The sequence below is a fragment of the Schistocerca serialis genome, chromosome 1 (genome assembly GCF_023864345.2).
Source record: "Schistocerca serialis cubense isolate TAMUIC-IGC-003099 chromosome 1, iqSchSeri2.2, whole genome shotgun sequence".
Classification (NCBI taxonomy): domain Eukaryota; kingdom Metazoa; phylum Arthropoda; class Insecta; order Orthoptera; family Acrididae; genus Schistocerca; species Schistocerca serialis.
In genome coordinates this window covers 1,197,289,843-1,197,306,744 of record NC_064638.1, presented here as the reverse complement: position 1 = coordinate 1,197,306,744, position 16,902 = coordinate 1,197,289,843, and the positions used below count along the sequence as shown (strand labels likewise).

General features: G+C 40.6%; 1 protein-coding gene across 6 annotated transcripts in view; it reads right to left on the bottom strand.

The window, feature by feature from the left end:
• LOC126418843 (scoloptoxin SSD14) overlaps positions 1-16,902 on the bottom strand; it is a 562,060-nt gene that overhangs the window by 24,579 nt on the left and 520,579 nt on the right. For all 6 annotated transcript variants that reach the window (XM_050085850.1, XM_050085859.1, XM_050085842.1 and 3 more), the window contains 2 exons: positions 14,046-14,238; positions 13,455-13,655 (listed from right to left, as the gene is read on the bottom strand). In XM_050085850.1, the coding sequence (XP_049941807.1) occupies positions 13,455-13,655; positions 14,046-14,238 (394 nt within the window). The remainder of the gene's footprint in view (positions 1-13,454; positions 13,656-14,045; positions 14,239-16,902) is intronic.

Here is a 16,902-nt window from a genome sequence, read left to right as displayed (position 1 = left end):
AAATCTGCACGTCTGACAACTGAGAAACAGAGGAGCATGTGTGAGTGTAAATCTCATTGCTATCCTGCTCAAATAGTACAATGATAAGAAAAATCTTCACATGAGAGAACCACTCTTGGTCAATCTTCTCCACTAGTAGAGCTTGCTATTAGATCATTCCAAAATCATTTTAATGCATTTATACTTTCATTATGCATACTAACATCAAACACAAGAGTTAACATATGAATGCCACACAAAATGTTATTGACTTTATGTGGCAATGAAGTGTTCTGGTGATGTAGCATAGGAGTTCTGTATCCATCACAATTTAATTGGTGTGTTTTGTTGAAAGCTTGTTTCCTGAAGTGTTATTTGAGTGAAAAGTGGTAAAAATTCATTAAACCAAATCAAATAATGTAAACTTCTGATAAGAATATCAACAACATAGGAAGAGAGATTGCTATGTGCATGTCAAGTTGCAGAAAGGCAGGATTAAGACATTTACACGAAGCTTTCAACCATAGCCATTACCAGCAAAAGAGAAACACATTCCATTCATACACACATGCAAGCACACCTCATGCACATATGACCACCAATTCCGGCAGCCTGGGCCAGAATGCAACTATCATATGGGGTGGAAGTAGCAATCTGGAGGGGACAGGGAAGGGGAAGGGATAGTAGTGTACGGGTGTGGCAGGGGGAAGGGATGCTCTCTGGTGAAATGTACAGGAACTAGAAAGCCAAGGCAGGAAGGTGGGGAAAAAAGAAGCGAAACGGGGGAGGAGCAGGGGAAGATGGGCTGGTGCGTTGGCAAGGGATGGCAAACAAAGAAGGTGGGAGATGAGAATGAGGAGGATAGAGGATGTGAGAACTGTTGTGATTCTTGATTATGGAGGGAACAATGCAGCATGAAATTTTGCTTGCAAATGAGTGAATTATTTACAGAGAAGTTGAACTTTTGAAGCACAATTGCAGAGATGAAGCTGTAGGCTAACCACCCTTACAAATGGATTCAGAAGTGTCAATTTAACATGATTCCAATCCATTATGTACATGTCCTGATCTCTCCTCTTAGTCACATGATCCCTATATGAGATATACAATGGTGGCACCAGCATAATGACACAGTTTTTCCTGAGTATAGATTCTCTGAATTTACCAATTAGATTTTCACATGAACCACAGCACCTTCCATATCAAGCTTCTCATTTAAGTTCCCTATGCTGACTGGTTACACTCTTAACATGTGTATGGATCCATTCAGTGTCTGTGTAGTCATGGCTACTTGACTCCAAGTACTGGACTAAGCCACTAGAAATGCTTTCCACTAGCATCAGGATGCTATTTATTTGGTAGATGCTCTGCACTTCTGGAGAATCATTTCAATGAATTTAATATTTTGTTTGTGTCTCATTGTACTGCATTTATCCACATTACACCAAGTGGAAGTTTTGTCCAGGTCTTTCTGGATTTCTTTACAATCCTCCAATGATATTTCCTGTAGGCAACAGCTCAGCAAATAATCTTTCACATCTGTTGAAAACATTACAGATTCTATTACACTTCCTTGGAGCATATTTAGTGTTACTTTCATTTCTGTTGAACATTCCCATCCAGTACAAAATAATGGGTTCTTTTAGTTAAATATTCACCAAGTCAGTCAGATATCTATATCTACAGGATTACTCTGCAATTCATGCTTAAATGCCTAGCAGATGGTTCATCAAACCATCTTCAAGCTATTTCTGTACTGTTTCAGTCTCTACGAGCATGCAGAAAAAAATGAACACCTTTCTATACGGTAGTGTCATCTGTCTCTCATTCATATAATAGCCTATCTTGAGTTAGTGCCATCAGCCAGCAATTTGATCAAATTGTGATAGTATATGCAAGTGGTAGAATCTAGGCACTGGAAGCAATATTGAAGCCAGAGATAAGAAACATTTAAACGAAAAGTAAAATTATATGGGCTGGACAGATCTGCAGGCAAGAGAGCAGATAGTTTAAGGATCAGGATGATGACACTGGTCCTCCAGTTTGAACAGAGAACACTTTGACATTGAATCATCTGAATATGAATCAAATCTGGGCCTGGGACTGTACATGACAAGTCAGGGGCCTGAAGCAGTTCTGGTAGAAGGGTCATTATATAAATCAGGGTTATGAAGGGGATTGGGGGCGAGGGGTAAAGGATAAAGAGATGACTCTAACGTACTGAAAATGTTGAAAAATGTGTCACAAGGTGCTCAGCAAGGACTGATGCATGATTAGAAACATCACTACGAAGGATGAGACTTGGGAAAGTTGTCTATCTTTGGCAGTCCAGTAGACTATGGAGCTTGGTCCAGAACTGGAATGAAAGGCATATACTATGAAAGAGAAGATGTAGCTCTCCCATTATTTCTTCTTGGTGCATTTAATTGGGTAGCAAGCTTCTACTCAAAGTGAAAAATGTTGCTCAAGACATTGCAGGCTATTATAGCTTCTTCACACACATTTGATTCCATTATATTTTCCTTTTATTTTTATTGAACCACAGGTTTTTTGAGCAACATTATCAATTTCCTCAGATAATTCTGGTCAGTTGCCATGCTTAGCTATTTTAATTTCATCCTGACAACAGAATATAATTGGGTAGATAAAAAAAAATCTGCTCACCATACATAAAACTTTTTTTTTTACATGTATGTTGTGCCACTGCTTAGTGAATACATTTTTTTATCTATCCAATTATGTTACATTGCCAGAAACTATTTACATTGTCAATTTCATCTCTATATTTTTAAAGGGATTCATTTGTTATATTAAGTCAGTCTTTAAAGTTTTTGCAAGTTTTGTTTTATTTCATTAGATAAGAGTTTAATCCTAATTCTAGAGGTAATGATCGGAATCAAACTCACCATTCCTTATTACTTTCGCATATGATTGATAATTTTTTCCAAAATCAAATTTCATGCTGAAAGGACATTGTTTCATTGAGACCACTGTATTAGGAGTTGCCAAAGATGAGGTCCACAAGGCTGCACTGGTGGAGCAATCAGGATGGAAATATTTACATTAAGTTGTCTGGACCTCATCATGATTGCACAGGGTAGAAGGTACTGGGTATCGACATTTTATGAGATTTGCTGTGACTCTTTTTGTTCCTATCTCGAGTCTGTTAAACAGATTCCAAGACTTCAATTTTTTGAGATGGCCATATTTTGATGGTTACATCCAGTCATGGTCTTTGGAAGTTTAATGCACCTCTGTATTTGGTGTCAACAATCCTGAATCACTCTGTAGATGCAGTATCTTGATTTTTAGCCTTTAGGTAGTCAGTCAAATGTTGAAAGCAACTATTGCCTGAATAAGAGGACTTTGATCTCTTTTTGTAGCCCTCTTGTGAAATTGTCAATTGAGTGACTCCAGCCAGGGGAATAGATCTTATGTTTAAGGACCAGTCATGAGTCTTCATGTTTTATCAAGCCCAGAATTAACTTGCTTAGCATTGGGAGACCTGTACAAGATGGAGGAGGCATATTCCCTGGCAGACTAACAAACTGCTAGTGCTATTGTTTTAGCAATTACTGTTTAGCACCACAATGTGATCTACAGTGTTGAAAATAATATTTCCACCACTGACAGACTTTGAGGTTGCTGTAGTGCTTGAAAAAGTTTTTCTCCATGTAACATGAACCCTTTGAGATGCATCTTGCAAAGATGAAAGGCTCAGATCTAGATTTTTATGGGTTCTACTTAAGGTGGTTCCCAAAATATTACAGTTCAAGATATTTTAGTTTTTTAGTAATCCTGCCTTCAACTTCTGCAAACACAGTGCCCTACATGGCCAAAGCTCAGTCATTAGGACATGAAGATCCTGAAGTCATCCAGATGATGTCCTGTGGTAGGCTATTTTTCTTTCTTTTACCACATTTTTTTTTCATCTTAATTCCACAAGAAAATGTTCTCAGACAGACTTCCTTTAGCCAAGATCAACATGTATTCTTTTGATATAGTGCAGATTTTTTGTCCAGAAGTTGGATTAATTGTACTGTAAGTGGTAAAGAGCTCTATGAACATCACATTTGTAATTTTTCCAGTTTCCACAGCCATTCCTTAGTAACTAAGCTAATATTTATGAAGTGGTACTATTCCCAACTATTCTCTGGAGAGGAATAATTGTACAGGAATGAGAAGGGATTTCTGTAATATCTGATAGGTGGCATACTTTTTGTTATACTTGGATAATCTCCTCTTTCACTGCAAATGTTGGCTGGAAATGGTGGAGATGCTTATACTCTTCTGCATGCAGCACAATCTTTCTGAGTTACGATGATCCTTTTGTGAGACAGAGTAGAGAGAGTAATAAAATCTGTGCAATAACTATTTATGACGAGGATGGTGTCTACCTTACAGCCTAACAATGATCAATCCCAATAACTGGTCCCTTGCTTCACTGTAAGGTAATAATCAGTACCACATTCAAATCATGTTCTAACAATTTTAAGTCATCAGTAATTTTCTCACTAGTTAAATTTAGACTTTATACACAATGAATGACAGAAGACAACTAATACCACACATGAAACACATCTGACAGAATGTAGGCATATTACATACTGCAACACAATACAATAATTCATCTTGATAACAAGTGTTTATTGGAGTTCAACTATGAAAGGCCACAGCGTCAGCAGGTGGGGGAGGGGGCGGGGGGGGGGGGGGGGGGGGTGAGCGAGAAGAGTGTGTGTGTGTGTGTGTGTGTGTTTCCCATTCTTAATTCTGGTTTTTGACATGACATCATCTTGCAGCTCACCTTCATTTCTGCTGCCCCCATGTCAACTGGCAACTTCGTCACTGACGAACCATGTTAGTCACAGACGAGTCCAGATATCCTCTGATGGAAGGTGATGACTGTATTCATATGTGGGGACCCATGACGAGCTGTACCTGCCAAATGTTGTCCATAAAATTGACAGAGTCGGCCAAGATTCTATAATGCCATACGGATATTGCTGTTGTCCACGGTCACTTTACTACCAGGCAATACACCTAACAGATCCTGGTGGCAGCTGCATATAGTGATGGCCCTGAATTCCTTCTAATGCTAGGGCCTATGTGGTGGGTGTCAGCAAGGATGCCTTGTAAAATCTGGACAGCGAAGTAATAATGGAATGGCTGGCAGTGATTCCCAACCTAGACCCCCATGGTGCATATGTGGGACACACTTGACAGGGTCATCCTATTCCATGACAGACTATCCAAGAATTCTCATGGGCTCTCCTTTAAGAATAGGAAGGGATAGCACATGGTGACCTCTGTAGACTAATACAGAGTATGCTACACAGGGGCACTGACTCTCAAATTGCATCGTACACTGCTCAAGAGAATTAGGGGAACTTGGATGTCCGACATATTCCATTGAACAATAATTAAGGACTGGGTGTGTTATATATGTATATGTCATCAGTCTTCTGACTGGTTTGATGCACCCTGCCACGAATTCCTCTCCTGTGCCAACATCTTCATCTCAGAGTAGCACTTGCCACCTATGTCCTCGATCATTTGTTGGATGTATTCCAACCTCTGTATTCCACCAACCTCTGTATTCCTCTGCAGTTTCTACCATCGAAGTCATTCCCTCATGTCTTAACATGATGTCCTATCATCCCGTCCCTTCTCCTTATCATTGTTTTCTGCATATTCCTTTCCTCTCCAATTCTGCACAGAACCTCCTCATTCCATACCTTATCAGTCGATTCAATTTTCAACATTCGTCTGTAGCTAGCTCCACATCTCAAATATTTCAAATCTCTTCTGTTCCGGTTTTCCCCACAGTCCGTGTCTGCCATACAATGCTGTACTCAAGATGTACATTCTCAGAAATTTCTTCCTCAAATTACGGTCTATCTTTGATACAAGTAGATTTCTCTTGGCCAGGAATGCCCTTTTTGCCATTGCTACTCTGCTTTTGATGTCCTCCTTGCTCTGTGTGCCATTCATTATTTTACTGCCTATTTTATTTATTTGCACATCAACTTCCATAAGACCAAATTGAGGAGCAAATCTCCAAGGTCATGGAACGTGTTATTATTTTACATTGTAATTTCATGCACTAACAGACAAAACTAATATGTTTATGAACCCGAAAAAAGTCAATCCATAAGTTTAAGAAAACGCAATCAACAGTGTAGCAAGACAGAATAGAAGGAGTGACCCACGAGGAAACTATTCAGTTTCGATTTGAAAGTACGTGGATTACTGCTAAGATTTTTTGAATTCTTGTGGTAGCTTACTGAGATGGATGCAGGAGTATACTGCACACCTTCCTGCACAAGAGTTAAGATCCAAATGCAGGTTTGATTTCTGCCTAGTATTAACTGAGTGAAAGCTGCTTATTCTTGAGAATAAGCTAATATTGTTAACAAGAAATGACAGTACGGAATGTATATATTGAGAGGCCAATGTCAAAATACCCAGACTCACGAAAAGGGGTCAAAAAGAGGCTCATGAACTTACACCACTTACTGCCCACACCACCCGTTTAAGAACCAAAAGTATCTTTTTAGAATGGGAAGAGTTACCCAAAATATAATACCATACAATGTAAGCGAATGAAATAAGCAAAGTAGACTAATTTTCGTGTTGAACACACACTCACTCCAGATACGTTCGAACAGTAAAAATGGCAGCATTAAGTCTTTGAGCAAGATCCTGAATGTGGGCTTTCCATGACTGTTTACTATCTATCTGAACACCTAGAAATTTCAACAAACGTCCGGTTTTGTTGAATTGTGTGTTAAAAACCATAAAAACTGAGTCTTACTGTGATTTAGGATTTGTTTATTTTCTACGAGCCATGAACTTAGGTCATGAACTGCACTATTCAAAACTTAGCCAGTGTTGCACACAACATACTTTACTAATACATCAGCAAACAGAAATATTTTAGAGTTACTCGTAATACTAGAGAGCATATCATTTATATAAATAAGGAACAGGAGTGGCCCCAACACCGATCCCTCGGTCAACCCCCATTTGATAATACCCCACTCAGACCCCATATCATAGTCATTCTGAACATTGTAAATAATGACCTTTTGCTGTCTGTTGCTAAAGTAAGAGGTGACCCATTGTGAGCTACTCCCCGCGTTCTGTAATGGTCTGACTTCTGGAGCAATATTTTGTGATCAACACAATCAAATGTCTTAGTTAAATCAAAAAAGATGCCAAGCCGTCGAAACCTTTTGTTTAATCCATCCAGTACCTCACAGAGAAAAGAGAATACAGCATTTTTAGTTGTTAAACGACTTCTAAAGCCGAACGGTACATTTGACAGTAAATCACATGGTATAAAATGATCAATTATGCTTACATACACAGCATTTTCAATAACTTTAGCAAATGCTGATGGCATAGAAATAGGTCTAAAATTGTCTACATTATCCCTTTCTCCCTTTTCATAAAGCGGCTTTACTACTGAGTACTTTAATCGTTCAGGAAACTGACCATTCCTAAAGGAAAAATTACAAATATTGCTAAATACAGGGCTAACGTGTGCAGCACAGTACTTTAATATTCTGCTAGGCACTCCATCATAACCATGAGAGCCCTTAGTCTTCAGTGATTTAATTATTGACTCAATTTCCCCCTTGTCTTTATCATAGAGGAGTGTTTCCGACATCAATCTCAGAAAGGCATTTGTCAATAAAGTTATACGATTCCCTGTAGAAACTAAATTTTTATTTAATTCACCAACAATTAGTACTGGAGGGCAGCGTGGAGGGTAAAAATCGTAGAAGGTGACCAAGAGATGAATACACTAAGCAGATTCAGAAGGATTTAGGCTGCAATAGGTACTGGGAGATGAAGAAGCTTGCACAGGATAGAGTAGCATGGAGAGCTGCATCAAACCAGTCTCAGGACTGAAGACCACAACAACAACAACAACAACAACAACAACAACAACAACAGTCAAAGGCCATTCACCCTTTTACTAACAGAACGCCCATCTAGTAATGAAGAATGAATAAAAATATTGCCTATGGCTGTGCTACTGTTCCCCTGCACTCTAGTTTGAACAAACACAATCTGCATCAGATCATATGAATTTAGGAGTTCTACCAACATCCTTTTTCTAGCACCTTCATATACAAAATTTATATTGAAGTCACCGCATAACTAATTTCTGATACTTCCTACAAAGTGAATCAAAAACCATCTCTAGCTTGAGCAGAAATGATGCTCTAAATTCAACTGCCCCTGCACAACATTCAAATATCTGTTCATTGCAGTGCCGTGATATGTCTGTGGACTCAAATGGAATACTGTTTTTTTATGTACATGCCCACCCCCCCACTCCGCAAGGAACTCCTTCAAAAACAGCTAGCTAATCTGTATCCTGGTAAAGGAAGCCTCTGAACTGTCAAATTATTTAAGTGCTGCTCCGGTATACCAATAATTTTAGAGTCAACCTCTATAAGCAGTCCACTAAGTTTTTTTCTAATACCTCTTATATCTTGATGAAATATGCTAATTCCTTCTCTACTTAGAAACATGATGTCCTCTGAAGGTTTGCCTTCAGTTAGGCATACCTGCTTAAAGGAAGTCCCTCTATCAGCTGACTTCAATTTAAAAAATGTGCAGCTCTTAACACCAACTACTATAGGAATTTTTCCAAGTGTGATCCACCACCACCACCCACTACAATGTCACCTATAAGCTTTGCCAGTCTCCCCTTCCCATACCTATTGAGGTGGAGGCCTTGCCTAGTGAAACCAGGATATACTGACAGACTCAAGTGGTACTACTGCAATGTGACACATGCCCTCTGCCATCAGTGCCTGCTTTGGCCCCCAGTTAAAGCACCTAACAGCTGCATCAAGATGAGGCCGATCATGACGCTGAAACAGTTGCACGAAATGCACATTAGTGCCACCAGTTTGAGTAGCTATCTTTACCAGGTCACCACCTACATCATATTCCCCATCCCTATCAAGACTAATCCCTGCTCCACCCACCATCACTACCTGGTCCTCCTCCGTAAAATTCCTACGTAACTCCCCTATGCTGTCAGTCACCTGAGCCACCCCTGCACTACGCTTCACTGTGCCTAGGTAGCAGAATTCCTTAACTCCATCTACTTTGTGACCATCAATCCTGATGTCAAGTTTCTTGCTGTCCTCATTTCTGCTACTTCTCATTACTTTCGTCTTTCTTCGATTTACTCTCAGTTCACATTCTGTGTTCATTAGATTGTTCATTCCACTCAGCTGATCATGTAATTATTATACACTGTCACTCATGATAGCAATGTTAACAGCGAATCTTATCAAAGATACCCTTTGACACTGATTTTTAATTCCACTCCTGAACCTTTATTTCCATCATTCCTTCTTCAATGTACAGATCGAACAGGAGGCCGAAAGATTACATCCCTGTCTTACACTCTTTTTAATATGAGCACTTCATTCCCTCTTCGTTCTTTTATATATTGTATATTACTCATCTCTCCCTATAGCTTACCCCTATTTTTCTCAGAATTTTGAACGTTTTGCACCATTTTACACTTTTTCCAGGTCGTCAAATCCTATCGTCATCTAGTACATATCGGTACTTAATTTTTTTTCCATTCTTCTGTATATTATTCTTGGATGCGAGAGCTGTTAAGTTGATTGTGTGATTCTCGCACTTGTCAGCTACTGCAGTCTTCGGAATTGTGCAGATGATATTTTTCCAAAAGTCAGATGGTATATCGCCAGACTCCTACATTCTACACACCAACGTGAACAGTCTGTTTGTTGCCACTTCCCCCAATGATTTTAGAAATTCTGATGCAAAGTTGCCTATCCCTTCTGGCTTATTTGATCTTAAGTCCTACAGAGTTCTTTTAAATTCTGAGTCTAATACTGGATCCCTTAACTCTTCTAAATCGACTCCTGTTTCTTCTTCTATCACATCAGGAAACTCTTCCCCCTCGTAGAGGCTTTTAATGTATTCTTTCCACCTATCCGCTCTCTCCTGAATTTAACAGTGGAATTCCCATTGCACTCAATGTTACCAACCTTGCTTTTAATGTCACCAAAGGTTATATTGACTTTCCTGTATACTGAGTCTGTCCTTCCGACAATTATTTCTTTTTAGATTTCTTCACATTTTTCATGCATCCATTTCATGTTAGCTTCCCTGCACTTCCTATTTATTTCATTCCTCAGTGACTTATTTCTGCATTTCTGAGTTTCCTGGATCATTTTTGTACTTCCTCCTTTCAATGATCGAGTGAAGTATTTCTTCTATTATTTATGGTTTCTTCACAGTTACCTTCTTTGCACCTACGTTTTTCTTTCCATCTTCCGTGATGGCCCTTTTTATTGATGTCCGTTGTGGTGTCACAAGCTTTAGGCCTGTGCCACCCCTCATTAAAGTGACCAAGACTTATACGAATAATTGTAAGAACAGTTGTTATTGTTATTATGTTCTTTAAGTTTGCTTTTGGGTTTCCAGAAATACTGTAGGAAGAAAGTTTATTTATGTTGCAGATAATGTGGAAGACGTTGCCCAACGATCACCATGAAAGTTCGATGTAGCGACAAGTGGGCAAGTAATAAAACGAATGCTGCAAACTACCGCGAGCCATGGAAGAGCCTGGGCCACGAGGGTGTCAAGCTTCCTAGGTCGTTGTTGGACAAGGTCAAAGGAAGAGATATTCTGCTCTCTTTGTAAACAGATCGATCGAGTCTTGAAAGGTTCATGTAAAACTTATAGGCGGGTGACACATTAGGTGGGACCCGATGCCTGTAATACTTCCACAGTTATTAAAAAGTTGTTAAACGGCAAAACCAATAGTTCATCATTTATATAGATAAAAAGTAGTAAAGGTATAGGAAAGGAAGAGTTGTGGCGACAGAACGAAAAGTGATACATCGCTCAGCAACAAAGGAGGACGTAAACAGTGGGCATTACGTGGTGAAAACAAATTAACTGATAAAACAGAAAGTATGTAATTAAGCACAAAGCCACGTAACACTGCACCATATATCTTCAACTGTACAGCCTACTGAGCTATTCCTTATTGCTGTATCTATAGCCTTAGAGAACTTCAAGCATAGCCTTAGTACTTCCGTATCCTACTTCTTTGCTTATGGATTCTCTCTGACTAATGTCTTAAACTTCAGCCTACTCTTCATCACTACTATACTGTGATCTGAGTATATATCTGCTCCTGAGTACACCTTACAACCCAGTATCTGATTTCAGAATTTCTGTCTGATCATGATGTAATCTAACTGACGTCTTCCCATATCAGCCGGCCTTTTCAAAGTATACCTCCTCTACTTGTGATTCTTGAACAGAATATTCGCTATTACTAGCTGAAATTTATTACAGAACTCAATTAGTCTTTCTCCTCTCTCATTCCTTGTCCCAAACCCATATTCTCCTGTAACCTTTTCTTCTACCCCTTCCTCTACAACTGCATTCCAGTCCCCCAGGGCTATTAGATTTTCATCTCCTTTTACGTATTGTATTACCCTTTCAATATCCTCATAGGCTCTCTCTATATTCATCTTCAGCTTGCGAAGTTGGCATGTATAGCTGAACTATCATTGTCGGTGTTCGTTTGCTGTAGATTCTGATAAGAAAACCCTATCACTGAACAGTTCACAGTAACATATGGTCTGCCCTACCTTCCAATTCATAACGGATCCTACTCCCGTTATACCATTGTCTGCTGCTGTTGATATTACCCTATACTCATCTGACCAGAGCTTCTCATCTTCTTTCCATTTCACTTCACTTCACTGACCCCTACTGTATCTAGATTGAGCCTTTGCATTTTCGTTGTCAAATTTTCTACCTTCTCTGCCACATTCAAGCTTGTGACATTCCACACCCCAACTCTTTCACAAATTAAGTACACAATAAAACATCATTACATCCTCAATCATTAACATAAAAAGGACTGGTGTTGAAAACAATATGGACTCACTCATTCATTCTGTAACCCTAGGTGATTTTCATCAGCCTTTGATAACTGCAGTAATATGTATGCCCTCTGAGTATTTATCATTGCCCAACAGCTACATGGTATGCTCTGAATACATCTATGGAGATCACCCTGTGGTATCCATTCACATTCTTCAAGGGAAGGCCATGAGGATTCTTTGAGAGTCTGTAGTGGAATAGGATGATCACGAACGGGTCTGTCAATGAAGTCCAACACGTGCATCATGGTGATTAGGACAGGACTCACCACCACCCATCCCATTACTTCAGTGTGGTATCTATCACCCATTCCAGTACTTCATCCTTGCCGACACCCGCCACATAGGCCCTAGCATTAGAAGGAATTCAGAGCCACCACCTTAGGCAGCAGTCGCCATATGGTCCAACAGGATCTGTTCTATGTACTGCCTGATGATAAGATGAACATGGAAGACAACAACAAGATCAATATGGCTGTCAATGCTGAAGTCTCCCTACAGCACCACAAAACCTTGACCGAATCTGTCAATTTTGTGGTCAACATTTGTCAGTTATGGCTCACCACGGGCCTTCACACATGAACTTGGCCAGCAAGTTGCACCAGAGAATATATGGACTTGTTTGTGAATAACATGTTCCATCAGTGACAAAATTGTCAGTTGACATGAGAATGTCAGAACTGAAAGCGAGCTGCAAGTTGTTATTTTTGTCAAATGGGAGACTCAAATAGGATGTCTGTGTCAGAAGATCCTTTCTCATAACCATTCATTACAGTCTGACTGGACACATTGGCTCCAGTGGCTCTTCTAAGGTCATCTTTCAGTGCTCTGGCAGTATCTCAACAACGTGGCAATGCAAAGACAGCCTGATCTCGGTCTTCAAGTTAGGGTTTTAACGCGTCAGTGACATTGTCCATCTCACCTAGTTTATTGATATCTCCCTGTACCATGTCCATTCCCTATGGATAACACATTGGCATCTGCAGCAACACAGCTGAAGGTCCATTTTTGTTGGATCAAACAGACCCTTGTCGCACACGACTTGCACTGCGTTAACATGTCTCGGTGTATGTGCCGAGTTGAAATCATCATCCACAAAAGACAACTGCCATCTGTGTACCTCACTAGAAAATACTGGGACATCAGTACTCACTTCCTTCTGAGTGGTCACCTGACAACGTAATGCATAGCACAGCACAGCCAGTAGATGTTTAATGATTTTAATTGTTGCCCAGGTTAAAAGTGAAGTTTTCAAGCCACGCAAATAAGATCACAGGTACTGCTTGTATCTAAATAGATTTAACATACCAGATGTTGATACACATGTTCCTCTAATAATTTGAACAGTCTATTATTAGTAGATTTTACACAAGCATTTAGTAAAGTCTGTCTGGTACCAGTTATGATTACAGATTATATAACAAACAGAAAAAATGAGAATTTGGAAGTGACACTGTTTTCCATGTCTAACAATGATAAATAAAGAGTAATTTTTTTAATACTTGCCTGTAGTTCTTGAGGTCATCAACAGTTATGATTCCACCCCTGGCTTGTATATCTGCAGCTAACTTCTCGGCTAAGCTGCCCGTATACAGCGCATCTCCACCCTCTTTTGAGATCACTTTTAGTGTTTCACAGAGCTTATTATGCTTTATGAGAGTACCTTCTGAATAGAACTTCCCAGTTGCTGGATCAATAAATATTTCACTGAGAAAGTAAGAGACATATGGATTACTTTCTGATTCCTTGTTCTCTCAAAATAGTATGTCTCAGAATAAAACCAAGTACAAAAAACAGTGATGTGTGTGATCACAGAGACAGACTAAATTAAAAACAGAATCAAGTCAAGCTGTCATTCAGTCAATGTTGTGGAATACATCTCATAAATGGTAGCCAATAAAATATTCTCTATTTTCAGGCCACGAGATATGGCTAATTGCTGAACCATGAGGTTGGGGGTAACTCATATGACTGATGTATTTTTCAGCATTATGTAGGAAAACATGTACACGCATGGAAAAAAAAGAGAGAGGTAGTCAATATATCCACAGAACAATAAAAAGCTTTTTTTATAGTAACTTCAATTTATGAACTCACCTTAATGTTGGATCTGATTTAACAGCTGCAGCATTGAAAATGAGAGAATCAGCTTGATGCCTTGTCATGTTGTATCCACTTTCACAAACTGCTATGGCTGGTGCCACCAGATCAGACCAAGGTAGTTTACCATATCTTTTGTATGCCTCCCAATACCCTTTCAGCTCTCCAGGAACACCAACTGCTAGTGCACCTTTGTAGGGAAAAAATGTGTTTGTATTCCTAATTTTCCATTACCAAAATAAAGGAGTAACAAAATAACTGTGAAAAGGGGGGTAAGGGATGTTGAGGAAGGTAGAGAGGAGGGTGACAGAGGATAAGGGAAGGAAAGGAAAGGAGGGATGAACACAAAAAAATATATAAAACACTGCAAACCGAAATGTGGGAACCACAAGATCACCTCCACTATAAAACTGACTATTTGTGTCAATAGTTTTTCTAATTAAATGTAGGAGAGACTAATTTTTATTAAATTAAAGTTTTGATAAATGATTGTGTTGTGCTGAATGGTTGGCATGCACAAAGTTTTTGGACAACATCCTTTCTAAAGCCTAAGAGACTAACAATCCCGTGCAAAGCAAAGTTACACTCAATGATAGTGCAATACATGCTCAACTTCAAAGGTTACTTCACAACCCATGCTATCTAGACCTTGCCAGCTAGTATCACTTCCCCTCAACTGCATAAATGAGAATTGCCCTTACAACACATCATTTAATCCCAGAATCCCCATGGCCTCGATCTGAAATTAAATCCTGTCCTACATCCAACACCATCCCTGCATCCCCATGCCTCCCTGATTCACTGTAGTGTGATCAATCTATCCCCCCCCCCCCCCCCCCCCCCACTATGCCCCTCTTCATTCTATCATTCCTACTTACTCATCCACGTCACCTATTTCATAGGATACCAAACAGGACTTCCCTTGCCTGCGTTAGGACAAGCTGAGGAGTGCCCCATTCCTACGTTCCTTGCCATCTCCACCTCCCTAAATGTCGTAATTCTCTCCCATCATTCCGTGTTTCGTTGTACACCTCTTTATCTACTCCTCTTGTCACTTTCTCAAGCCAAGTCCGGTTATCTTCAGGATGGAATGTAACAATATTATGAAATGGATAGTTTCTACTCACCATATAGTGGAGATACTAAGTCGCACTTAGGAACAACATTAAGACTGTTGGAAAGTGAGCTTTCCGCCAATGAGGTCTTTGTCGGCACATGATGGGAGAGGCAACCGGGTGGTGAGGGTAAGGAGAAGGCTGGGGTGGGGATGGGCAGGGGTAGCGGTGGGGGACAGTAGAGTGCTGCTTGCGGGTGGCAAGCAGCGACGAGGTGGAGAGAGGGTAGGGTGGGTGGGAGGATGTAAGGGCAGGTCTTGCATTTAGATGTATTACAGGGATACAAGCTACAAAGGGGTAACAGTTGTGTAGGGGTGGACGAGGATATGTATAGTGTTGGTGGGTGGCCAAATTCCACTGTGGGAGGGGTGGGAACGATAGAATGTCGGAGATTTTTCATTTCACAGCATGACAAGAGGAATTTGAAACCCTGACTGAGAATGTAATTCAGTTGCTCCAGCCCTGGGTGGTACTGAGCCTCGACGGGAATGCTCCTCTTTGGCCAGATGGTGCGACTTTGGAAGGCAGTGGGTGATTGGAAAGGTAAGATTTGGGAGATCTGTTTTTGTATAAGGTTAGAAGGGTAATTACAGACAGTGAAGGCCTCAGCAAGACCCTCCGTATGTTCTGAGAGGGACTGCTCATCAAGACAGATGCGACGGCCATGGGAGGCTAGGCTGTATGGGACTTCCTGGTACAAATGGGTGGCAGCTGTCTAAGTGGAGGTATTGCTGGTGGTTGGTAAGTTTAAAATGGACAGGGGTACTGATGTAGCCATCTTTGACGTGGAGATCAACATTGGGGAAGGTGGATTATTGGGTTCAGTAGGACCAGGCGAAGCGAATGGGAAGAGAAAATGTTGGGATTCGAGAGGAATGTGGATAGAGTGTCCTCACCTTCGGTCCAAATTGCAAAGATGTCATCGATGAATCTGAACCAGGTGAGGGGTTTGGGATTCTGGGTGTTCAGTAAGGATTCTTCTACATGGGCCATGAACAGGTTGGCACCATGCAGATGCCCACAGCCGTATCCTGGATTCATTTGTAGGTACTGCCTTCAGAGAAGCAATTGTGAAGGTGGTGGTTTTTGGTTGTTATCATCATCATTATTAGGGTTGAGGGTCACTCGACATTATGCTCATCAGCACCCTGACGAAAAGTCAACATGCAAATCTCATGGGTGGGGATGAAGGCTGTCCCCACATGCAGAGCAGTTTAGAGTATGAAAGTCTGCCGCCCTTCCCCACCAGTTTAGGGATGAGGCCTGACAGTGCACAAAATTTCACCACTCTTTTAACACTGGAATCTGTATCTGCGAGGATGGTGGGCAGACCTCCAGTGAGACTGAGGGCTGCCCTAATATCAATAAATGGAACACACGTAGCCACAATATGCTGAACTGAAAGTGGCACTCTACAAACTTCACATAATGGTGGATCCTCCCGCCGGAGGAGGAAGCCATGTGTGAAAGGGCTATGCCCGACGCGCAGTCCAATAAGCAAAACCTCCTTCCAGCGGCAAGGCTGACATTAGAAGTCCACCAAGCCTTTGTGGTCGATTTGAGCAACCATTCAGTCCCCCACTGACGCATGATGCATCTGTCAGAAAATGAGATAATAGCATGCAACGGGAAGGGACATTGATAGACAGCACCATCCCAACATGCTTCCTTGGCAGCTTTATCAGCCATGTTGTTACCCTGTATTCCAATGTGGCCAGGTATTGGAGTGTGGCCAGGTA